At 47.8% G+C, this 24,998-nt stretch overlaps 1 protein-coding gene across 1 annotated transcript in view; it reads left to right on the plus strand.

Moving 5' to 3' along the window:
* The first annotated feature begins 12,327 nt into the window (after positions 1 to 12,327).
* The window catches only part of CLUAP1 (clusterin associated protein 1), a 163,134-nt gene continuing 150,463 nt past the window's right edge, over positions 12,328 to 24,998 (plus strand). Inside the window, 3 exon segments of the mRNA XM_030577763.1 lie at positions 12,328 to 12,443; positions 14,783 to 14,894; positions 17,836 to 17,920. Coding sequence (XP_030433623.1) covers positions 12,422 to 12,443; positions 14,783 to 14,894; positions 17,836 to 17,920 — 219 coding nt within the window. The 5' untranslated portion in view covers positions 12,328 to 12,421.

A 24,998-nucleotide genomic window follows, 5' to 3' on the forward strand; every position in this document is an offset into this window, starting at 1 on the left:
CCATCCCCATTAGCTGTCACTGTTTAGATCAGGACAAATCACTTACGTATAGAGAACATATTACTAGACTCTGCTACATTCAGGGAATTGGATATACTATGGCTATGGAATTTGCTATACAATTTATCCCATGCCACAGAAATGTGCTCCAGAATCTGAGCTTTCATTCAGCATTTTTGCTGTGGAATTTGCCATTTTCTTCAGCCAAGTACCTGACATTTTATTTTGTTTTCTTACCTGGACCTGCCTGCAGCTGCCTCTTGATTTCCAGCTTTTCCCAGGATGGGGGAGTTAATTAGATGCTCCTGGCTCTGTTCCAAGGAGGCAGATCATAGGAATCTTGGGACCGGAAGCTGGACTCCAGCTTACGGTCTGGGAGCGTGGGGAGCCAGAAGCATAGGTTGGTGAGTTGCTTGGAAAACAGTTAGCTGAGACCTGGAGAGCCAGGGAGATGAACTACCCCAGCACCTACAAACTTCATCCTTACCAGGCATACATGGGTAGAAGGAAATTCTGATCTTGGATGTCCAGACAATATTCTGGGAGCTGAGGCACAGGGACACATCTAGGACAGCAGGAGAGCATCATGAGAAAGCCACTCCCTAAAAAAAAAAATCAGTATAAAAAATAACCATCGACCTATTTGTTGTGTGGCGGTAGAAAGGATGGGAATTGTAGGATAAAGGAATTTTGCCACAGAATTTGCTGACATGAAATTTGGTCCCATTGTGCCATGGAGTATATGGGGCCCTGTCTCTAATCACAGGAAAACTATGGGGTGACCTAGCTTGATACCAGCTGGCAGAGGACATAAGGGTTACAGGAATCTCCTGGGTCTTACATTTACATTCAAGTTCACTGAAGAGGGTCATGTGAGGTCTCTAAGGAAAGCCTGTATCACACTAGCCATCATGATCATTTCCAGATTTATGTACAGACAATATCTGACAAGTTATGTGTATATATACTAAAAACTATGTTCTCTAGGTCTGTGAGTGAAGACAGGTCACCAAAAGGTAATCCACATATTCCTGGCAGGTCACAGGGAAGAGACACTTATCTCACTCTGGCTAGTCATGTCCAAATTGAGTATTGTAGGGCTCACAATAGGCATCCACTCACAAGTCTGAGCTGAATGCTAATGAGGGATTGTGAAATCTTCAAAAAGAAGAAATTAATAGGAAGTGGGAAACAACAGCAGTTGTCCTGTTTAGGGGTAATACAATGAAATTTTGAATCTAAGTCTAGGGTACAGATGAATGCCAGTTATTCCTTCCATCTGTGAGGACGAGTTGTCATCAGGCTTGGATCTTATCAGAAGGGGTCTCAACCAAACTGGGTGACAATGCCAGGGAAAAGACTTGGGTAAGCTGCCTAGTTTGTAGGAGACAAGGGAACAGGACTGTAAACATCCGCTGTTGGGGTTTGCCCCTCTCTGGCGCGGCTGGGAGCCAGGCCGCCTCACTACACGGGGCAACAACCAACAGCTCAGGGCTCAGACCCTCAGGCAGGGGCTGACCAAACAGTTCAGTAATTTAAGCCCAGGCCCTATGTCAGGGCGGGGCTACAAACACCAGTTCAGGGGCTCAGACCCTCAGGCAGGGGCTGAGCAAACAGTTCAATCTATTAAGTCCGGGCCCTAGGTCAGAGCAGGGCAAGAAACAACAGTTCAGGGGCTCAGATGCTCAGGAAGGGGCTGAGCAAACAGTTCAGTGAGGTATGCCGAGGCTCCTGGGCCTGAGGGTCAGGGCAAGGGGGAGACTGCCACCCGTGAGTGGGGTGGCAGGGGGGACACAGGCCCACCCACTCCTCTGCATCCCAGCCCAGGGCCCTAACAGCGGCAGGCAGCCTGCTGCTGTGTCAGTGAGGATCCTGGCCGCAACACACTGACATTGGCTCTGGATGTGCTGCAGCCAGACTAGGGTCAGCTGCCCCCGGGCTACTTCCGACTTCCCCCTCTACCGGTACCTCTGTCTCGGCGCCGTCTTCCGCAGTATTCCACACCATGGGCTCCTCAGGATACCGAGCCAGGGGTAAACTGGGCAGCTTCTCAGGGTCCCTCTGTACAGGCTGGCCTAGGGGCTCTTCCAGCGCCTGGTCGGCGTCCAGGCTCCGCAGGTATAGCCAGTCCTCAAGTCGGTCGCAGGCAGCAGGAGTCTCCCCAGCGGGAGCTAAGGCACCAGCGTCTGGCCTCTCCGGCCGCCAGCCACCTTCTGAGCCCTGAGGCGGGGCTTTTATACTTCCTGCCCTGCGCCTTGACCTCTGGGGGGCAGGCACAGGCTCCTGTGGCTCTGCCCACTTTGGCACCTGTAAGGGCTCGTCCCTCTCTGGGGCGGCTGAGAGCCAGGCTGCCTCACTACAAGGACCATCCTTCGGCATACTCGGCATATGCGGTGGCATAGGGCACCTGAAAATTTGGGGCACCATTGGAACCATATGTGCAGACTTCTCATCTTGCTTTGGGGTGTGTGTGTGCTCGACTCTCCCCCCCCCCGGCTCCACTCCAGGCCTTGCCCCACCCCACCCCTTCCCCAAGCCCCCACCCTGCCTCTTCCCACCCCTGCTCCACCTCCGCCCTGCCTCTTCCTCTCCTCCTCCCCGAGTGTGCCCTATCCCTGCTCCTCCCTCTGTCCTAGAGCTTGAATGCCTGAATCAGCTGTCCAGGACACTCCAGAAGAGCTGGGAGGGAGGGAGAGGAGTTGGTAAGCACAGGGCCGCTGATGCCTGAGGGGAGGGGGGCAGAGGGAAGAGCTTGGCAGCAGTGGGTGCTCTGCACCCACTAAATTTTCCCCGTGGATGCTCCAGCCCGGAGCACCCCCCCATGGAGTCCACGCCTGTGATCGGGACAGCATGAAAGAGTGGGTCGGCTTCTGCACCCTCCTTACTAGGGGTCAGTGTGTTGGTGTCTCCAGCTGTATAAAGGGGTGTGTATGTGTGTGTGTTAGGGAGATAATAGTTACACATGTAACCCTTCTGCCCCTCTGAGTTGGCAGCAACAAGGGCCGGGTTCAGTATCCAGGGGTTCCGTTTCAGTAACACAATGCATAACCGGCTCGAGCCCCCACCCAGTGACCTGGGACACTCACATACCACACTCCCCTGGGCGCCTCTAGGAGGCAATACTTCCCCTCTCGCAAGCACGGAGTCTGAGTGTAGCAAAATCTTTTTAATAAAGGGAGGAATCAATGCGGCATCCCATTGGAGAAACACCACAAACCGGGTTATAACACAAACCAGAAACAAAAAACCCACCTCCAAGTACGTTTGGCACTGTCCTTTTTCCCCTTAGGGTTTTAAGTCCAATGCCCCAAAGTCCAACAACCCAAAAGTCTCTGGTCAATGCCACCCCAGAGTTCGAGAGTTTATCTGTAGAGGTCCTTTGCCCCAGCCTGGATAGAAAGGGGCACCTTACGTGGTCCGGGGCCAACTGCCCTGCCTCTCCGTGGGTTCTGCTTCTGCCTTCTCCACGAACTGCTCCGCTTTACCAGCTGCTCCACTCTGCTCCTCCAGTCGTCCTCAGGAACTGCTCCGCTCCACCAGCTGCTCTGCTCCATGAGCTGCTCTGCAAACTGCTCGGCTCTGCTCTGCTCGCTCTGTGGGCCGCTCCACCCGTCCCACAGCTACTCCGCTCTGCCAGCCACTCTGCTGCCACCAGCTGTCCCGTGATCCACTCCAGCCGTCCCCGCAACTGCTCCACTTCACCAGCTGCTCTGTTCCACAGTATATCTTCAGGCTCCCCCACTAGTTAGCACAGTACTCAGTGCTCTCAGCTCAATTATTTCAGCTCTTTAGTGATTTCAACTCTTAGTGATCTCAGCTCTTAGTGGGGGAGCCCCAGTGCTAGTGCACCATTAGCCCAAAGTGAATTCAGCTCAGTAACCTGTATTTAGATTCTTGAGGGAATAAAATCAACTCTGACATTCCACAGTGGAGAGAGTGGAACTGGTGCTTTTAGCTCCACAAGGAGACTGCACCACCAGGCACAGATACCTGGCCCCGGCCCCGGCCCGGCCCCGGCCCCGGCCCCGGCCCCGGCCCGGCCCCGGCCCCGCCCCGGCCCCGGCCCCCCTCTCTCTCTCAATTCACTGGGTTTGGAACCCATGTCCCTTGTCTAGCAAGTACCACCCAACTGAGGGTGAGTCATTTGTCACCAAGCAGTCCCACAGCTCACCAGTCTGGGATAGGGTAGGCGTGCCTATGCAAATACACTCTCTGAAATTCTTTCCACCAGATGTCAGGGTAGAGCTTATCCTGACTCTGCTTACACACACCTCTGTAGAACACTGGAATACTGTAAGCTTATGTTTGTGTTGCTAAGAGAGTGCTAGGCATAGGGGCACCAGTTTAATAATACTGCGTGGGACCCCATAAATCCTAAGGACAGCCCTGCAAGGGAATGCCTTGTTAGTGATGCATAGTCACTAGAAAACGTTATGATTTTGTTGTCTGTGTAACCATTTGTTCTTATTTCTCTCACTGGTTATTATCTGAATCTCTGTTCTTTCTTACATAAATTTCCTTTGGTTTATTAATGAGCTCAAGTGCTGTGTACGGCACAGGAGTGATGGACAGATGTAAAACTGGTAAACTGTGGCACACTGTTCCTTTGGGAACAGAGGACCTGGGATTTCTGTGTGTATCCAGTGATCAGGGGCTGCTCACCACAGGGGGACACTTTGCAGGGACTCAGTGTTATAGTGCATATGTTGTCAACCTGCAAGGCAAAGACAGGACTGGCGTAGCGAAGAGGAGAGTTCTTGAGTGGCTGACAGACTGGTGGCATAAGGGGCTAACACCCAGCTGGCACTGGCAAGACTCCCTTGCACGGGATTCAGGTGGTAACAAGGTGATTCTCAGTCCTGGGTGCCCTGAGAAGCATTTCATGCAGTGATTCGGTATTGTACTTTAAATAGATATGTGCATATACACATGCCACATACATTGTGAAGATATTTATGTGACAAAGAGCAGAGCCCTGAGATAAACTGCAGATTCATGTTATAGATTTCATTTCTCTGCACCCTTGACTTCCCACCTGGTCTCTGCCCACTAAACCACATCACAGAAAAAGTTTCCTTTTCTCTTCTCCCGTCTCCACTTTCATTACAGATACCAAGATCCAGGTTGGCCAGTATTCGGTCCTCAATGACATATTTAAGATCTGATCTCATGATATTGCAGAAACAGGAAATGTAATTGTGTGTCATTTAACTTCACTATTTAAAGTGTTAACTCTTCCCTAATGTGTCTATATTTCTTGAGATTCGTTCTTTATATGGCTGCATAGTTCTTTTCTTTGGTTTTGTGTACTCATCGGGTACCATACAGTGAGAACCTGTACTGTGTGTGTACTATAAATACTGGGCTTGAAGACCCTTTTGTCAAAACAGCCCAAGATCAGAGTGATGTCTGATTACTTTCAGCTCATTCTGCTCCATGAAAATGATGAGGCTGTCAGCAGGAGTTGAGGCTGCTCTCTCCCCAGCCTGACTGGAGTCCAGTGGTCAGGTCTCCCGTTCCTTCAGGACATTTGAAACCACAAAGTTTTAGTAGAAGGAGTGTCATGTTGTTCTTATTTGATGCATCAACATTAAAAGTCCCCCACAGCTAACAGGTCTGTAGAGGTAAACTCAGTATTTACAGCCTCTCTATATTTCATGTTATGAAGTAGTGCTGACATGATCAGTCATCTTCATTTGATGGTGGGAGCTGAGGGTGGCAGGTGTGTACATGTGGGGTGGAAGAGGGCAGGAGTAGGCTGAGGACACTTGATTCATGTACATAAGCACAGTCTAGTCTGGTGATGTCTACTCGAAGGGGGGTTCCAAAGAGGATGGAGCTTGGCTGTTCTGAGTGGTGGCAGATGACAGAACAAGAAGCAATGGTCTCAGGTTGCAGTGATGGATGTCTAGGTTGGATATTAGGAAACACTATTTCATTAGGAGGGTGGTAAAGCACTGGAGGTGGTGGAATCTCCATCCTCAGAGGTTTTTAAGGCCCATCTTGACAAAGCCCTGCCTGGGATGATTTAGTTGGTATTGGTCCTGCTTTGAGCAGGGGGTTGGATGAGATGACCTCCTGATGTCTCTTCCAACCCTGATCGTCCATGATTCTATGTTAAAGATGAACAGGGAAATGTTTGTTCACTTCAGGTGTTAGCAGCCCCAGCGTTTGCCACTGCCATCCTGGAGCCCGAAGCCCTCCTGCACCCCGCCCCCCCAATTCCCTGCCCTGAGCCCCTGCTGCATCCCACACCCCTTCTGTAACCCAATCCCCTGCCCTGAGCCCCCTGCTGCACCCCACACCCCAACCCCCTGCTGCATCCCACACCCCTTCTGCACCCTGAGCCCCTGCCTGCACCCCAACCCCCTGCTGCACCTCAACTGGCTGCCCTGAGCCTCCACCACACCCCTCATGCACCCTCTAGGGGCAGGGGGGGGGCTGAGTTGGGATAGGGACTTCAGGGAAGGGGTTGGAATGGGGGCAGGGAAGGGGTGGGAAGAGGTGGGGCCTCATGGAAGGTGTGGACTGGGGGCAGGGCCGGGAACAGTGAGGGGTGGGCTGTCAGTGATGCGGCCCTCAGGCCAATGAACTAACCTTCATGTGGCCTTCCTGGTCATTTGAGTTTGAGACCCTGCTTAGGAGTATGAATATGAGTAACCGGAATATGCTTTAGGCCAGAGGTCTCATACTTAATGCATCTTAGGGCCAGGGCCACTCCTCAAATCCTCCCAGTGGGCCAATAATGTCACTGAAGGTGGTGTTCAGAAAAGAAAATGTTTATATTGTATTTTTATTTTGAATTTCTTAGAAATAATAAAACTGTCATACAACTTTATACAATTCTTTGCCTGCCAGAGAGTTTTTAGTGTTAGCAATGCTTCAGTTCTGTCAGTTTGTTGATGTTTGGCCTCAGTGACTGCTCAGCAAGGTGTGCATTAGATAGTTGTGTTCATTATTTTGACTTGTTTGTATTCATTGTGGAAAAAAGTGACGCTGCCTCCATGGCTGACTCTGCCTGGCAACTAATGATGCTGCCTCCATGGCTGACTCTGCCTGGCAACTAATGATGCTGGGTCCATGGCTGATTCTGCCATTGCAAACCTTCCTCCATACATGTGGGCTGGGAAAAATAGAGGCTGGGGTCTCACAGGACATGTGAACATGTCAGCTGATACTGGAATCCATCTTAAACCTGGTGCTTTTCTATGTAGGAGGAGGGGTGAGGACCCAGAGAAATAAAAGATCCCCGCCTTGTGCCTAAGCTATAAAAGGGGGGAACAGGACAAAGGGTCATGAGAAACCTCTAGTTTCCACCTAAGATGGAACTGAAACTAACAAGAACTGTACCAGGGGAAAGGGTTGAGCCCCGACTAGGAAGGAGTCTAGTCTGTAAACAAAGCTTATTGGAACATCTCTGAGGGTGAGATTTACCTCTTTTGTTTTATTTTGCTTGGTGAGTTACTTTGTTCTGTCTGTTATTACTTGAAGCTACTTAAATCCTACTTTTTATTCTTAATAAAATCACTTTTGAACCCAGAGTAAGTGAATAATACCTGGGGGAGCAAACATGTGCATATCTATCAGTGTTAGAGAGCAAACAGTTTATGAGTTTACCCTGTATAAGCTTTATATAGAGTAAAATGGATTTATTTGGGGTTTGGATTCCATTGGGAGCTGGGTGTTTGGGTGCTGGAGATAGGTGACCTGCTGAGCAGTACCAGGTTTACCACGGGCCCAGAGTCAGAAGGGACCCCAGCCAGACCGATCCCCTGGCCAGGAAAGCTGCTCCTGCCCCTGCTCCACCCTGCCTCTTCCCCACCCCTGCTCTGCCCCCACTCCACCCCTTCCCCTGAGCTGCATCCCAGGGACAGCAGCAGGGGTTGGGTGCGCCTTGCACTCATGGGGCAGCGGGAAGTGGAGTGACCCAGCCCCAGCCCACTCCATGTGGCCGGTGAGTGCTGGGGGGGGGGGCGTTCACCCCTACCCCCCGTCCCAAGGCTGGGAGCCAGGGGAGCAGAGCGGAGCAGGCTGGGGCTGGGTCGCTCCACTTCCCACTGCCCCGCGAGTGCGGGGTCGGGTCCGCCCTGCAATCACTGGCCGGCAGGAAGTGCAGCGGCCCAGCCCCAGCCCGCTCCACTCTGCTGGCTCCTGCTGGGGGGGGCAATTTCCCCCCTTCCCCCCAAGCCTGGGGAGGAGACGGAGCAGTGGGGAAGAGGCATGGGATGGGGAAGAGAAGGGGATTGGAGAAGTGGGGGCCCAGCATGCAGATCCCCTTGGCAGCAGCTGGGGCTCCCCTGTTAAGCAGGCCCATCAAACACCTCACCCTCACAAGCCTCATCATCCCGATGAGCCCCCCAGACACCCTCCCCCTTGCGCCCCAGCCACCTACACCTGGACCCCTACCAATGAACCCCACCTTCGCTCCACCCAGACACCCACCCCACTGAGCTCCAACCACTTTCACTTGGCCCCCCCCTGCAAACTCCCATTGCCCCTGCACCTGGAACCCCCTGTGCATCCAGATCCCCCACTGAGCTGCCGGCACCCAGACTGCCTCACACTAGGTCCCTGTGCACTTAGATCCTGCTGCCAGGCTGAGCCTCCCAGCCCACATCTGGAGCGCCTGGCGCAAAAGGGGCAGGGCCCCAGGGTGTTTCTGTGGCAGGCATGGCCCTTGTGCTGTGTCAGGATCAGGTTTAGCCTCACTGCCAAATCCCTGTCCCGGGGGCAGGGGAAACTGCAGAGTATTCTCTTACCTCTCCGTGCAGCCAGTGGCCTGGGCTCCCTGCTGCCATGGTGGAGCTTCCACATTTATTTATTGTAAAAAAAAAAAATTGCAGAATTTTATAATATTATGCACAGAATTTGATGCAGAATTCCCTCAGGAATATGGGGTGCTGTACAGCTGTGATGGTGAGACTATGAAGAGGGTGCTGGACAGTAGGGGATCTGTGGGTGGGGAGCTGACAAGAAGGTATAGTGTGCAGGGTGCTGTGCAGTTGTGGCAGGAGGTCAGTGGGAGAGGTCTCTGGGCAGGGGGCTAGACATAGCAGGTCCAGGAGCATTGGGCATAGGGATCTGTGGGGGAGGTCTCTGGACGAGAGAGTGCTGGGCATAGGGATCTGTGGGGGAAGTCTCTGAGTGAGGAGGTGCTGGGCATAAGGGCAGGGCACTGGGCAGGGGGCCAGTGTGCATCTAGAAGTTGTGGGTTTGTAAACAATGCCCTTGTGCTGTGCTGAGTGGGTGGCTGCGCTGCGCCTCATTGCCCCCAACTGGCCCCTCGCCCTGCAGACCGCCCCCCATCACATGCCCTATTTCCCCAATGGAGACCCACAAAGATGTTTGGTGCCAGGTCCACAAAAAGTTAATCTGGCCCTGCTGCTGAGCAGTTTTTGGTTAAAGTCTGCAGCTTTAGGGGCATGGGCCAGACCTGGGCTGCAGCAGGCTCACGTGTCTGGCTCAACAAGGCAGAGTTCTGGAGTCCCAAGCTGACAGGGAAAATGGGCTCAGAGATAATCTCAGCATGCCAGGTGACAGACCCAAGTTGGTCTCTGTCACTGAGCCTGTCATAGTCCCATCTCAGCTGGCCTGCAATCATCCTTCCTTAGAAAGATAAAATTGGGGACCTAACTTCCTTTGGCCCCCCCTTTGAGAAAGGCCCTAATAGTGCATTGAATAGATAAAGCCTCCTAGTGATGACAGATACCCTACAGCCCCAGCTGCTAAACTATCCCCACCCCCAAATGTGCTATAAGACTTGGAGAAGTCTGCTTGTAATCTCTCCCTCCCTGAACATCTTACTTCAGCCGGGGCCTAGCAAAGTCAAGGGCCAGCTCTAATTATCTGTAGGGTTACCAGATAGCAACTGTGAAAAAACGGGGAAGGGAGGGGAGGTTAACAGGCGCCTATATAAGAAAAAGTCCCAAAAAATGGGACTGTCCCTTTAAAAACGGGACATCTGGTCACCCTAATTATCTGTCTCTTCTCAGCTGTTCTCAGCCTGCTATTGGTATGCCTCTAAGTATAGCCCCTGGTCTTGTGTCAAAGGGTTTGGCTGGAGGACAAAGCCATAACTAGGCATTTTAGTGCCCGGGGCGAGCAAGCATATTTGTGCCCCCTACCAGTTTTTGATTCTTTTTTCATCCCATTCAGAAGCAACACGTAACTATAGATAGTGGGGGGAGGCACAATTTAAAGTGAGGGCCCATGACCACCTCACAGAGATTTTCAAACTATGGGGCATGATCCCCAGAGGGTGTGGTGGAACGTTTGGGGGTGGGGAGTGAGTGGCAACACCAGGCAGCTTGGGCCAGCCCTGCATGGCGGGGGTTGGTCAGGCCAGCCCTGCGCAGCAGGACTTGGGGAGGGAGCATCACCTCCACCTCCTGACTCACCTTTGCCAGTCACGTAGCCTGTCTTTCATTGGGGGGCGCAACCCAAAATATGTGTTGGGGGGGCCACATGCCCCTATGTTCCCTTCCCCACACATTGCTTTGAACCCCATTTTTCTGCCCCGACAGCTCTGCGCCTTGTGTGGCTGTCCCGCTTGCCCTGCCCTGCTGATAACCCTGTTGGGGTGTCACCCAACTGGGTCCCCATCAGGGCACAAGTAGGAGTTAGTCAGGTTGGTCTCCTGCATTGGCAGTGGTTGGGTTCAGCTAAGTGTTACAAACTGTGGCCATATAACTACAGTCACAATAGTCATCAGTGAGAAATGAACCTGTGGGGATCTTCAGCACCAGAAGCACAAGCATCTACCACTTTAGAAAAAATGTAGCGCCTTTAGCTGTGAGTAAGCAGTGGATGGCTACCGCCTCTGACACTAGGCAATGGAGGTAGATGTGATTGCACAGAAACCATATAAATATCTGAACATTTAGGCTGTTCTCTACTTCACTGGAGTGTTACACCCATCTCAGAACAGATTGTGGGGCTTTGAAATGGTCAAAGCTATATACTCCAAGTCTTTTAGCATATGCTCCATCCTTTGCCTCACTGATCAAAGGAAACTGAAATAATACTTTCTCCCCTCTAGCTCTTTCCTCCAAAGATTTCAGAGCACTTTACAAACATTACTTAATTAAGCTTCCCAACATCCCAGTAATGAATAAAGGGAACAATTCAACCCCAAAATTCCTAAAGGCATTTTTGCATATGAATGCAAGGAATTCAGGAAAGAAGTGGTTAATGGGTCTGATCTAGGACTCAGCAAAAGGATTTAAGATGACATTGTGAAGACGCACTGCCAAATAGCCTGCATGGAACAGAGGGCATCTGGAATTTAATGGGTTGATCTGCTAGTACAGTGTCACCATTACTCTATGTCTGACAGAAGGTCACTGTATTGCAGCATCTCAGCTAACACCATTAATGGGATTCCTGCCTTTTTTTGCTCCTCCTGGCTCACAAATAATCACACTGCAATGCTCTTGTGTATCATAATGTGGTGACCGGCAGCCACACATCACAGCATAATGTCACTTTGTCCTGACGCAACATTACAGTGTGAAGATTCACATAAGCACTTTGTAATGCTGTGCTTGTGATGCAAAAGTCCATACAACACAGGATCTGAAATGAACTGACAGCTATTGAGGGACTGGATGGCCCAGGAGCGTGGGACTGGGATAAAGAGCATTTACTTTTTAGGTCACCAGTTCCAAACCAGACCAAGGCAGGAATGTCTGAAATTCATAACTATCCGATAGTCTACCCATGACAGGAGTTGGTGGGTCTCAGTTCAGTTCCTTGTGGAGAAGTGTCCACATCATACAAACTCCTCCATGAGTCACCCCCTGTAGGCAGTCTTAGCCCAGAGACCCACGACTGAGTGGGCCCCAGGGATTTGGCAGGCTCAAAGAGGCAGTGAGCCCCCTAGAACAGGCCTAGGATGGCAGTGTGGAGGGAGGCCAGCTCATATTCCTGCTGCCCCTGTCCTGTGGATGAGCTGGGGTCTTCACCTCAAGACGCTGAGCCAGGGAATAGAAAAAACTTGGCTCTGCAGAGTTGGCCTGGGCGCGGCCTGGGCTGCCGCCTTTGGGGATGGGCAGGAGCTCTCTCTCCTGCTGTTCCTCTGCGGAGAATCCGGCTACAGCCCCTTCGCCCTGGGTGCGGGCACTGACTGAGCAACCTCCTTCTCCGAAGAGCAAGTCACGCGCGGGTCCTCCCTCCTCTGCTTCTTTCTTACTCCCCTGCCCCCGCTAACTCGTACCCGTCCGTCCTTCAGCACCGCCCATCGCCTGAGCCCTTCGCTTTCTCCCCTAGTTTGGGCCGGGCGCCCCGCCGTAGGGCGGTTGCCATAGGGACTGGCCGCGCGCCCTGGCGCAGAGGCGGGCGGTGGCGGGGTCCGCCCGGGAGTTGTTCTGTGGCTGTTCGCAAGGGCCGGAGACGGCGGTGGTGGCGGCGCCGCGGGGTCATTATGTCGTTCCGGGATCTCAGGAGTGAGGAACTCTCGCTCGGGTCCCCAGGGAAGGGAGGGAGCCGCGACCGCGCGGGGGGCATTGCTCCTGGTGCCCAGGTGGGGGGTTGGGTCTGTGGGGACGCGGTGCGGGTGGCCCGAGCGTCCTCATTCCGCTGCGATGTCAGCGCTGCCCACACTTACTGCCCCACTCGTGCCATGGCCACCCACCCGCACCATCGCCCCCCCCCACGCTCTCCTCACCATGCCCACACCTGCCCCATCCCCACCCCCGCCATAGCCACACACCTGCCCCACACCCACCTCTGCCATGCCCTCGCCACCACCACCCATACCATCGCCCTGCCTATCACCACACACGCGACCCATCGCCACCAATGCCATCTCCTCGCCATCCCCACCCACACTATCTCCTCACCATAGCCACAGCCGCCCCATCGCCATTCACACCATCTCCTTGCCTACCCCATGGCCACACCATCCTCATACACCCACCCCATCGTCATTTCATCGCCATCCACATGCCCCATTGCCAGGCCTTCACTACACAGTCACACCATTGCCTCACCATTGCCATCATTACACCAACACCACACACCCGCATTGCCCCATGCCATCATTATACAGCTGTGCCATCACTACATCATAGCCATACATCTGCACTGCTCCACACTGTTGTTATGTCCTTACTACATACCCCCCCCAGCCCTCCCCCATCAAGCGCCCCCCACCCATGCCATCACCATCATTGTTATGCCATTGCCACACATTCAGACTATCGCCATTGCATCATCCCCCATTGCTGTACACCTGTGCCATCACCATGTCATCATACTGCACCACCCCACACTGTCACCACGCACCCACTCCATTGCCACACACACTCACGTTATAACATAGCGTTATCATTCCACATCATAGCTTCCTGACATCACATTGCTCCATTATACTGTATCTTCCATATCAGCCCAGAGCTCATCCCCACCTGATGCAGCATTATCTTCCTGTCTATTCTTGTTATGCTGTATCTTGTGACATGACATACCATTATGTGGCATTGTTGTGCTCTCTCATGCTGTGATTGCACGACACCCTGCTGTCACCACATAGTAGCAACAGAGTACGTTTTGGCATCGCAGCACCTTGCCCACTGAATTGCAGCATTGTTTCACAGTGTCATTCCTCTGGATTGCACTGTTGTGGGGCATATTCAGATGACATTGTGCTATCGTGCTATATCATAGGTTTATCACACACAGTTTGTTTCATATCCTAATTCTGTCACATTGTGACATTATCATGTGTCTTGCAGCATGAAAAGCTCACCATGCTGCATCATAGTGACATCACGTAGCATCCTCACATTGTTTGCACTACTGCAACAAATTGTCCTCTGTCAAAAAGTCACCGCACCATAATTCCGCATCTGGCTGTGATGATATATTGTGGAGTCTATGTAGGCTCCAAATATGTAGGATATGTCACCCTGTGAAAATCAGATTGATCCTACAAAATATGGGACAGACCGTGAGTTCAAGCTGTTGTAGACACCCAGGTTGCAAAGGATCTCTACTCATTCCCAGTATTTCTGGCATTATACTGATTTTCTCAGGACAATGATCCCAGGTCTCGTGAGGGCTGCTTTCCAGATACCTGTGGGTCTCACTGTCAGTTTTGCTCCCATATTTTGATACATCTTTGTGTGCTGTGCGTTTACATTATGATACTGCTGGTACATGACCTTTTGTAGTGGCTGCTGTAATGTACAGGAGTCTGGAGGAAACTTCTCCTTCTTTCCCTTATTGGGCATTGAACAACTGGGCAGGTGCATTGTATTTGGTTTTGTAAACTTTTCTCTGAAACATCAGGTAATGGCCTCTATTAAAGGAAGGTATCGGCATAGGTGGGCAAGTAGTTTCTTGTGTTACTGCAGTTCCTTCAGGTAAAGACTATGGTATGTCTTGAGAGATGCTTAATGCCATTTCTTAGGACAATTGGGAGGGTTTGCTGCAGGATGATGAAAGGCATCCTTCCTGTGTTTGAGTGCTCCATCCACAGGAGCTGGGAGAGCATTGTTGTTATACATGACAATGGGGATGTTTGAAATCTTTAGTTGATTTTATTTTAACATTTCAGTTATTAGAAACATTTCTCATTTGAAAAGTCATCTTTTTTTGCCCGTTAAAGATAATTTCCTGGTAAATTGGTATTAATTTTTTCCTTGATCACATCATGAATTCTACGTAGAATTCAATCTAGCACAGTGTGTTTATTGATAAACATAAACAGTGCATTGTGGGACTTGAGCATCTTTGCTGACTGTAGTGAAAAGAAAGAATTGTTTTGTTGTTTGTCTTTCAGATTTTACTGAGATGATGAGAGCTCTGGGATATCCCCGACTCATCTCTATGGAGAATTTCCGCACTCCAAACTTCATGCTGGTTTCAGAGATGCTTCTTTGGCTGTGCAGAAGGTTGGTGCTTTATTTCAGTGCAAGCAAAAGTATTAAGTCAGTTACTAGACCTGACATTGGAGAGCCATTTGGAGCTGATGTTTTGGAGTGGAGTTGTACTGAGTGGCTTAAAGAGGAACTTGGTGAAATTGAAATTGAGTCATTTTGAAAACTCTACTGTTTGAGTGCCAGATAGGAACATATGGTAATTAAGTATCAAGCTTGTAGCTTCAGTGGTCTCTATGTGTCATGGATATAAAAGATATTTCCAGAGGAAAATAATGTAGATAAAGGGTAAACTAAAGGAATCGTATGAAAAATAAAGAATGTATTCTCCTTGAGTCCCCTTCCCCATTCACCAGTGTGAATTTCCCTATTCCTTAGATTCTGTACCAGACATGGAGCATGAGGCATGCATTGCAGGAGCTAAAGTCAGGCAGTGGAGGACTAACTGAGACTACCTTCAAACACAGTCTTCTCTAGAAGTATTCTTTGTAAAGTGAAGTGAGATCTTCTCCATCTCTCCCTTGGACTGAGTTCAGCCCCACTGGCTCTTTTAAAAACTATTCCTGTGGCTAAAGCTTTGCCCAAACTTAACAGAACAGGCTCGTACTTTAAAAAGAAGAATCACAAATAACGTTCAACGTGTAAGAGGAGATCAGTGTTGACATGTGCAGTAATGGTTTTTCCTTAATTAATTCTGTTTCCTTTGACTTATTATATTGCCCACAATGAAAGACAAGGAAGAAGGAACCCATCAGGGAGCACGAGTCTGGTCTAGTACCATTTTAGTATAGTTTTACGTTGGTGTAATGCTGTTGGTTTCAAACACTGGTGAAACGGCAATGGTGGATCAAGCTATATATGTGTGAGTGTATTTATAATACATTAATTATATCTTCAATTTCAAAAAGTACTATAATGTTCCGTGTGTGTGAAAAGAAAACATTTTCTTAGTTTTTCAGTTAATGATAACTTACAATATCTCAATGAGCAGAAATTTAACAATGACCATTGTTGCTGCTTGCTTACTTTTTGCATTTCATTTCGTTTATGGTTAGTTTCAAGTAATTATAGCTTTCTGACTGTTGTGCACTAGCTCAGTGCTGCAATTTTTGGGATGCAACTATTGTAGGACTGTTTAAAACTAATAAAAAAGTTTTGATTAAAACATTTATAGTAATATCTGATCTTGTGAAGCCTTAACAGTGCTTCCCCTTCCCCCTAAGTTTGGTTTTTCCCTTCAAATTTAAAAACAAAAGTAATGAATTGTCTCCCTATCTCTCCAAGAGATGGAGAACAGAGCAGTTAAAAAGACACTTCATTACACAAAAAGGTATTGCTTTTCAAAAAAGGTGTAAGAGTCATCCAATTAAGCTGAATAGTATAAAGTGCTTTCACATGTACATTATAAGGTGATTGGAAGTACTCTGCTTTTAAGTGAAGTGCCTCATTTACATCCTAGGCGGCTAGGAAACTAACCAAATTATACCAGGTACCCAATAAACCAGCTTTCCCTGGTTCCAGGAGTCTTATAATTGTATTGTAAGATAGAGAGTTAACTTAGACTTCACTTGTTTTGAATTTCAAATGAGATTTTAAAGTGGAGGTTCTCTCTGGATATTAATGATCCCATGGCACTTTCCATAAAAGTTAGGAAGTAAGGGATTTCCCTAGTTTCCTCTTCCCAAGTGTACTGGTATATAGTGTATGTAGACAAGTTGGTTGGTAACCTCCACTCTAGAGGTGGCTGTGTTCTAGTGGTGCTGTTTGTAAAGATGAAAGGTGCTATAAAATGAAAATATTAATATATTATGAAGAAAAAATGTTTATTTTAGGGACAATATTAACTATAAATCAGGGCCCTGTGTTTTTCTCTGTTTGTGGCTAGAGACTTTGCTGCAAAATCCACTGATTGCTGTAAATATGCTCTGAAATCTAAAATTTCATATAAAACATTTTCTAGCCTTGCAAAGATAACTCTTCAGTTTGGTTTATCTTCCTTAGTCTTCTTAAAATAATAGTTGTGAGATATCTCAACTGTCCTTGTTCATTTCAAAGGGGGTGTTTACTTTCATGGCGATATTTTAAATGGCAACGTTGTTTTTTTTTTATTAACCATTTTACTGCTTGTCATTTAGCAGATCTCTAGAAGATTAGGGATGTTCAATTAATCAAAGGCTTTTTTTTTTAAAGTCCTAGTCAGATCTGATGAAGATGAGTTTAGTTTATCTGTGTGACTTGCAATTTGAAAAACTGACATAGTATAGTAAATAATCTCTCATCAGAAATATTCCATTGATTTAAAGCCTGAATCCAAGCTTTGAAATTGATTTGGGTGAGTCAGCTAGGTTTGGCTGTTCTTACAAACTGAGCCAAAAGACAGCTTCAAAACCTGAATTTAACAACTTCTTTTGCAAAGATGTCTCAAGCTTTATAGCTTGTGCAGTTTTTGTGATGTTCTAATTTATACATTCCAGATCCTAGACCAGGTGTAGGCAACCTATGGCACGTGTGCTGAAGGCGGCACACGAGCTGATTTTCAGTGGCACTCACACTGCCTGGGTCCTGGCCACCAGTCCGAGGGGGCTCTGCATTTTAATTTAAATTTAAATGAAGTTTCTTAAACATTTTATAAACCTTATTTACTTTACAAACAACAATAGTTTAATTATAATTGTAGACTTAGAGACTTTCTAAAAATGTTAAAATGTATTACTGGCACGTGAAACCTGAAATTAGAGTGAATAAATGAAGACTTTGCACACCACTTCTGAAAGGTTGCCAACCCCTGTCCTAGACACTGAACTACTGTTTCTTCACCTGCATCAGGGGCTGAAAATTTGGTTTGCTGGATCTTTATGATGTCTGAATTTGCTACATAAATGTATTGGCTTTCACCTGTTTAATACTTCATGCATGTTGCTTGCTTGTCTGACTCAATTAATGTTCCCATATGTAGATATGAACCTCAGACCGATGTCCCTTCTGATGTTGAGACAGAGCAGGACCGGGTTTTCTTCATTAAGGCAGTAGCTCAGTTTATGGTGAGTCTGCTTAAGTAAACTCATTTGGGGTTTGATCCAAAGCACACTGAAGTCAAAAGGCCTCTAATGCTTTTTCTTTTGACTATCTCTGATTTCCCCGGTAATATGTGGCTAAGTATATAGTATATTCCTGTACTTTCTGTTAGATTTCAAAACAGTTCCTATCATTTCTGTAATGTCGTGAAATGGCCAGATGCTCTATGATAGGTTGCAAGACATCTTTGGTAGAGCTAAACTTGATATTCAATGTAGAATCAGAAAACAATGAGAGCCAAGAGAGATATTTATTTGTAGTTGATATTTGACTAAATCTTAATTCAAGCAAAGGCCCTGATCCTGCAAAAACTTAGACACAGGTTTAACTTTTACATGATGTTAGTAGCCCATTGCAGTCAACTGGATGCAACTCAATTAGTGTAGCTAGACATGAATGAGGCCAGCCATGACTGGGTGGGAGTGCTCCATCACGTAAAGTTAAGCATAGAGTGCTTGGTAGATTGGTTTTAAACAACTACTTAGCTTTAAGCCCATAAAACAATACTCATGTGCAATCTCCTATCCATTTTTCACACTTCATAAAGCTAACATGCAAAAATCAAGTTTTCTTAACAAAAATGACAAAGTGGATTTTTGGATGTGCTCGGTAACAAATATGACCATCTCTCTCCTAACATTTTATGCCTGATTCTGTAGTAGGGTAATAACTTACATATCAAGAAAATAACAGAGCTTTGTGAAAAACACAGGGCCTAACGATGTTTTAGTTCTGGTCTAAAATCAATATTTGTATCTCAGTGTGATCCTGTTTTTGTTTATTGCCTGAATGCATACTTTTTATCAGATGAAATGCTTTGTGGTTACTGCTTATTGAATACATGTTGAAGGATATTAGACACTAAATAGGGGTTGTCTCTTAAACTATAAAATGCACAGCCACGCTGTATAAGGAGTGTACTGGAGTAACTGGACCAAATGAGTTTTTGAATGCAGGGTTCTCCCCTGAAGTGTCATGGAATTCCAGAGGACCTAGCTGCCAAGCAATGTGCCTTGACCTTTTATTTGTCAGTAGATTAGGAGGTTTTTCAAGGTTTTTCATAAATTTTCAAGCAGCGTTTTTCTTACTTTGCCACTTTTTTATTGGGGGATAGGGTGTGCACGTGTGTGTGTATGTTATGCTGAAGAGAAGCTCTGTGTAAGCCTGAAAGCTTGTCTCTTTCACCAGTAGAAGATATTACCTCACCCACCGTGTCTCTACAGAAATTGACATTTGTTGATAGATATCTAAGCCTAATCATAATGAGAAGCCTAGCAAAGTGACTGAAAGAATTCTGGGGTAGATGCTTGGTCTTGCATCCCTTTTGAACAGGAATGGACACTCATGCTTTGTTGCGGTAGGAACATCAAGGCTCCAGTAAGTAGAGTTACTGACTGAAAAACATACATGGGGAAGTTGAGGGCATTATGAAAAGGTACCAGTGAAGGTATCAGTGAGATGTTGAGGGGCCCCTTCTGTAGTCAGTTAATATTCCTGTTTAGTTATCCTCTCCTCCCATCTCTCTTCTCTGCCAGCATATTAAAGTTGTGCTGTGGAATCTACTATCTGTTTTAGTTTGGAGAACAGGATCATTCAGAAGGCTCTCTGCAATGGACTCACTGAGAAGGTCAAAGTCATTTTTTTATTGTCTGAAGAGAGTGCAGAAGTAGTGTGAAGCCTTTACCCCTCCTGCCTGCTTCCTATGCTGGTCCTTCTGTGATTCAGCACAGAATTGGACAGTATTAGGTCAGCTAGTCCATTTCCTCACACTCCCCCAGAAGCAAAATTCCACAAGTGCAGCTCATACCACAAACTACACTGCAGTTTCAGTCTGGAGCACTTAACCATGGTTGTGTCATGCAGCAGTGAAGAAGTAGGAATTCCAGCAAAGTGAATCTTGACCAGCTGTTCCACGCAACGTTGAACTAAATAAGTGAGCTAAGTCTGAATGTTTAGAGCTTGGCCTTTCACTCAATAGGGCTTGGTAAAAATGTGTTTCTGGGCTAAGGAGCGTGAGCCATATGTTGATCACCAATGGCTACTAGTGTCTGTAGATATGGTGTTGGATGTCCTTATCAGGGAATTATATTGTGCTGGAGGTAAACATATTGAGAGAGTTGGAAGGAGTGTTATACAGGAAAATTAGTTGTACTTCACAAAGATGCTCAGATTCTTAGGCCTGGATGGTGAGTTTTTTATTTGAGAAGGTCGCCAGCCTGATCTTTCTTTATGGATAGCTGTCAGATGAAAGCTTTTTTTTCTGGAGCTCTAATTTTGAAGCTTTTTGAAATACGAAGTGACCATAAAGTCAGATTTTGCCTTTAGATTACGTATAGACAAGGCTATGTTTTAGTCATGAATATTTTTAGTAAAAGTCATTGACAGGTCACGGGCACTAAATAAAAATTCACGGCCCGTGACCTGTCCATGACTTGTACTATATACCCCTGACTAAATCTTGGGGGGTGGGGGGGCGCAGTAGTCCTGGGAGTGCTGTGGGTGCTTTGGAAGGGGGATGGCCCGGGATGCTGCAGGTGCTCGGGGGGGGGGGCAGCCCGGGACTCTTGCTGGTGCTGGGGTGGAGGCAGTGGTGTGGCCCAGGACTACTGTTGGTGCTGGGGGAGGGGTTGGCGTGGCTGGCAGGCACTCTACCTGGCTCCTTGCGGTTCCCCGGAAGCGGTGACATGTCCATCCCTCAGCTCCTAGGCAGAGGTGCGGCTATATAGCGCCGCGTGTTGCCTCCACCCCAAGTGCTGGCTCCGTAGCTCCCATTGGCTGGGAACCATGGAGCTGGTGCTCTGGGCAGAGACAGTGTGCGGAGCTGTCTGGAGCTGAGGGAAGGACATGTCACCACTTACAGGGAGCCCTCTGAGTTAAGTGCCGCCCAGAGCCCTCACACCCTCCTGTGCCCCAATACCCAGCCCTGAGCCCCCTCCCACACCCAAATTCCTGCTGCTGCTGTGAGAGAGGGGCATGGTGGCCCAAGAGTGCCCCAGCAGCAGCTGGTGCAGCTGGCTGCTGCAGAAGTCAGGAGGGTCCTGGAATGTCACGGAATCCATGACTTCTGTTGCCTCTGTGACAAACTCGCAGCCTTACATATGGCTAATTAGTTCTCAGTTCTTAATTCTACTGAGTGCAGAATGTGTAACCTTTCCATATATTACCATTCTAAGCCCTGGAGCCTCATTAGAGGTTAAGAACAACCATAGATCCAGCAGTTTTAAGTTCCTTTTCTGAGCCTACTACAATTTGGAAAGAAAAGGGTGAAATAAAAGATCATTTTAATAATATGCTTTTCAGACCATTCTTCATATCAGTGTATCCCTAAAGGCTTTACAGAATAATAATACAGACTTTACAGGAGATGAAATAAGAGTGGCTAAATTACCCCATGACTAAAAGTCTGCAATTCATTAATAGGGTAATATAGGAATTATTGAGGTTCTTCCACAGACTCTCTGCTCAGGGTTTCCTCTGCTTCTTGGAATGGGAAAGACTCGAAGATGTTTCTTCAATAATTCCTGTTGTGCCTGGGACACACAATTATCTTCCACCACAGCTAATAACCTCTAGCATCTATAATATGATGGAAGACTTATATGGAGACAAATGTACCTAACTCCATTAAAGAATATCAGAAATCCATTAATCATCATAAAAAATGTAACTAGAGCAAATCCTTTCCAGACTAAGCAGAATAACAGTATGATTTCTCTATTGTGGTGTTTGATTACGTTCTACTTTATTTAAATTCTGTTAGTGGTTCTGTTATATACCCCTACTCTCCTAACTTGTTAATTCAGCCTTTCCATCTGAACTAATGCTTTTTTTTTTTTTTTTTTTAAATTCTGCTTTGTGCAGCCCTCTGCCATATGGTGGAATCTGACTTCAGCTCTTTGTGGTCCCTGTTTCTCAGACTTTTGAGCTAGTAGTGAATGATTAGAGAAGGAGTGGGCAAACTTTTGGGCTGAGGGCCACATCTGGGTGGGGAATTGTATGCAGGGCTGGGACAGGGGGTTGGGGTGCAAGAGGGAATGCGGGGTGTAGGAGGGAGTGCGGCGTGTAGGAAGGTGCTATGGGCAAGGGATTGGAGCAGAGGAGGGGTGCGGGGTATATGAGGGGGCTCAGGGAAGGGGGGTTGGGATGCAGGAAGGATGAGGAGTACAGAAGCGGGCTCAGTGCAGGGGTGCAGGAGGGGTGCTGGGTGTGGCAGGGGGCTTAGGGCAGGGGGTTGGGGTGCAGGGTGTATAAGGGGAACTCAGAGAAGGGGTTTAGGGTGCAGAGTGCAGGAGGCGGCTTGGGAGGGGTTTCAGGGTGCGGCAGGGGGGCGAGGGTAGGGGGTTGTGCACAGGGGTGCAACAGGGAGCTCAGGGCACGGGGTTGGGGTGCGGGGGGGGTGCGGGATGTACGATGGGGCTCAGAGTAGGAGTTGGGGGGCAGGGTGCAGGAGGGATTCGAGCTCCAACCCGGCACCTAAAGCAGCTCCAGGGTGGCAGCGGCACGCACCAGGGCCAGGGCAGGCTCCCTGTCTGCCTTCCTACCCTGTCCTGGCCCCGCGCCGTTCCAGGAAGCGCTGGGGGTGAGGGGAGGAGGGCTCATGTGTGCTGCCCTTGCCATGCCTCCAGGCACCTCCCCCGAAGCTCCCATTGGCCAGGGGTTCCATTCCTGGCCAATGGGAGCTGCGGGAGGCAGTGCCTGAAGGCATGTGGAGCCCTCTGCGCCTTCCCTCTCCCCCCCGCCTGAGGGCCGCTTTGAGAGCAACGCGGGGCCCATGGGGGGCAATCCCGTGGGCCAGATCCAAAGCCCTGAGGGGGCCGGATCTGGCCTGCAGGCCATAGTTTGCCCACCCCTGGAGTAGAGTCTCTCTAGTGACTATGTCTGTAGATTGAGTCGACAGTATTGACTCTGCCTGAAGAGATCCAAATCTACTAAATGGAGAATCAATGAGATATAGGAAAATTGATGCTTTTGATTTAACCAATATTCTGTTCTATGTTTGTCATTTAAGCAGAGCATAGTGATGCCAGTGCACAAATGGGTTGAAGAGAGAATCTTTTTTTTTAACTTGCCATAAGTTGTCTTACACATTAAGGCCTCGAGAAAAATAATGTTTTGTCTTTACATAGTTTTGCTCTGTGTGTCTCTATTGCCCTGTACTTTAAGCAGGTGAATCCTTCCTTCCACTCCAATCTCCACATAGGGGTAGATGGCTCAAATCCAACCACAAAGATGTGAACCCATTTTACAGAAGGGAGGACAAATGTGGGGAGCCCACACAATAGTTTTCACCATTCGTGTAGCACAGTTCCATCTATCTTAGTGCACCTGGGGGCTTTGGAGCATGCAGATCCACTAGCTCACCTGACGTCTTGAGGTGGGAGTCTTAGCAACTGCAGTAATGTCAAGGAAGCAGCACCACTGCTCCTTTGTGGCTTGGGGGAAAAGTATTGCATGTTCCCAGCCTATGAACCTTTTTACTAGGGCTTGTACTGAGTCCAGAATTTGGCCCAAAAATAATATGAAAGGACATTTTAAAACCCTAACCCAACCTCTTGTCTATCGACCCCGCTTTGTGGTGGTTTTAGTTCTGCTTTTGTCTTAATTGCATGTGACTGAAATTAAACACATACAGTAAGTTCTTAGAAAAAATGGAGACGTTTTGTAATGGTGCTGTGAAGCCATTTTTGTGCCGTTTTTAACTAGTGGATCAGGAAAAGCTGTTGATCTGTTTGCAGATGATTTTGTTATGTCAGTCATAGTTTTCCTGTCACATGGGCTGAGAACGTGTGTGAGAGAGAGAGAACAATCGCCAAGTGGAAAATACATTTTTCCTTTACTAGACATTGATTCCCCCCCCCCCTTGTGTTTTGAGTGAACTAAAATTGGAATTCTTGTCCATAACAATGCTCTTTTCAATGTGGTGCTCTAGCTTCCCTTGTGGAATACGTGTTAAAGGGGCACTGTTAACTTAATAATCACACTTCTGTCTGAAATTTTATACTTGCTGTTATTATGATTAACTCCTATGATTCCTGCAGCTGAAAGAAACTGAAGGGAAAAACATCTAGGTGTTTTTGCTTTTCTTACAGTGCATTTGAGGATACTCTGTTGACCAGTGATTTTTTGCTACTCTAACTGGTGAGCACCCAAAATTGAAGGCACTAAAAATCCTTTTGGAAACCTTGGCCTCATTTGTCAGCCATTTTTCCACAGTTTCCCTTGCAAAGTCAGTCTGTCAGTTTCCTCTCTTGTTTTTGTGGGCCTTTCGCACAGTAACAGGGTAAGGGAAACTCTTACAAAAATAAAAAAAAATCTGATTGCAAAGCCACACAAAATTGGCAGGGCACTCTAGCAGGTCTGGGGCCTGAAAATGCTTTTTAAGAAATGGACTAGATTTCAAGTTGATGCTCTTCCTTTAAGAGCTGGGGTAGAGTGCAAACACTGGGTTCAATCCAGCAATCCATTCCCAGGAAAAAATTCCCTTTTCTTTCAAAGGGCATTTTGCCTGAGTGAAGATTGTGTAGTCAGGCCTGATATTGGTCCAACTAAAACTGTAGCACTTAAAAAAAATTGGAAATAAAATGTTGAGTTAAAAAATATTTGAACAATTTCTTACTGTTGCTCATTGGATTTTACCTGTGGTAGGTCCAATTTGGGATATAAAAATCACATAAGATTGGTACATGCTTCAGCACACCTAGTTTAGGGCCTAATGGTGAAAATGAAGTTTAATACTCATGGATGCTTGTTAGGCTTGGATGGGAAACCTCTTTCTACCTCCTAGTGTTCTTAAAGGAGGTAAATTTTGATTGCAGTCCAGATGCAAAGAGAGAAGAATCTTAAGCCATTTAGCTATTTACAGTTTGTTGAGTTTTATTTTTGGGGAGAAACAAAGTTTTAGCCAATGCGGCTTTTTATTGGGTTAGCAAGTGGTGAATGGCAATTTTAATTGCTGTTTTGCACCAACTCATCCTGTCTGAGTCTGTAATGTCAGCCCAGAGGAAATTCCAAGAATTAAGTATATCTCCTTCTCTGTGCCCTGGA

The sequence above is a fragment of the Gopherus evgoodei genome, chromosome 10, assembly GCF_007399415.2.
Source record: "Gopherus evgoodei ecotype Sinaloan lineage chromosome 10, rGopEvg1_v1.p, whole genome shotgun sequence".
Taxonomy (NCBI): domain Eukaryota; kingdom Metazoa; phylum Chordata; order Testudines; family Testudinidae; genus Gopherus; species Gopherus evgoodei.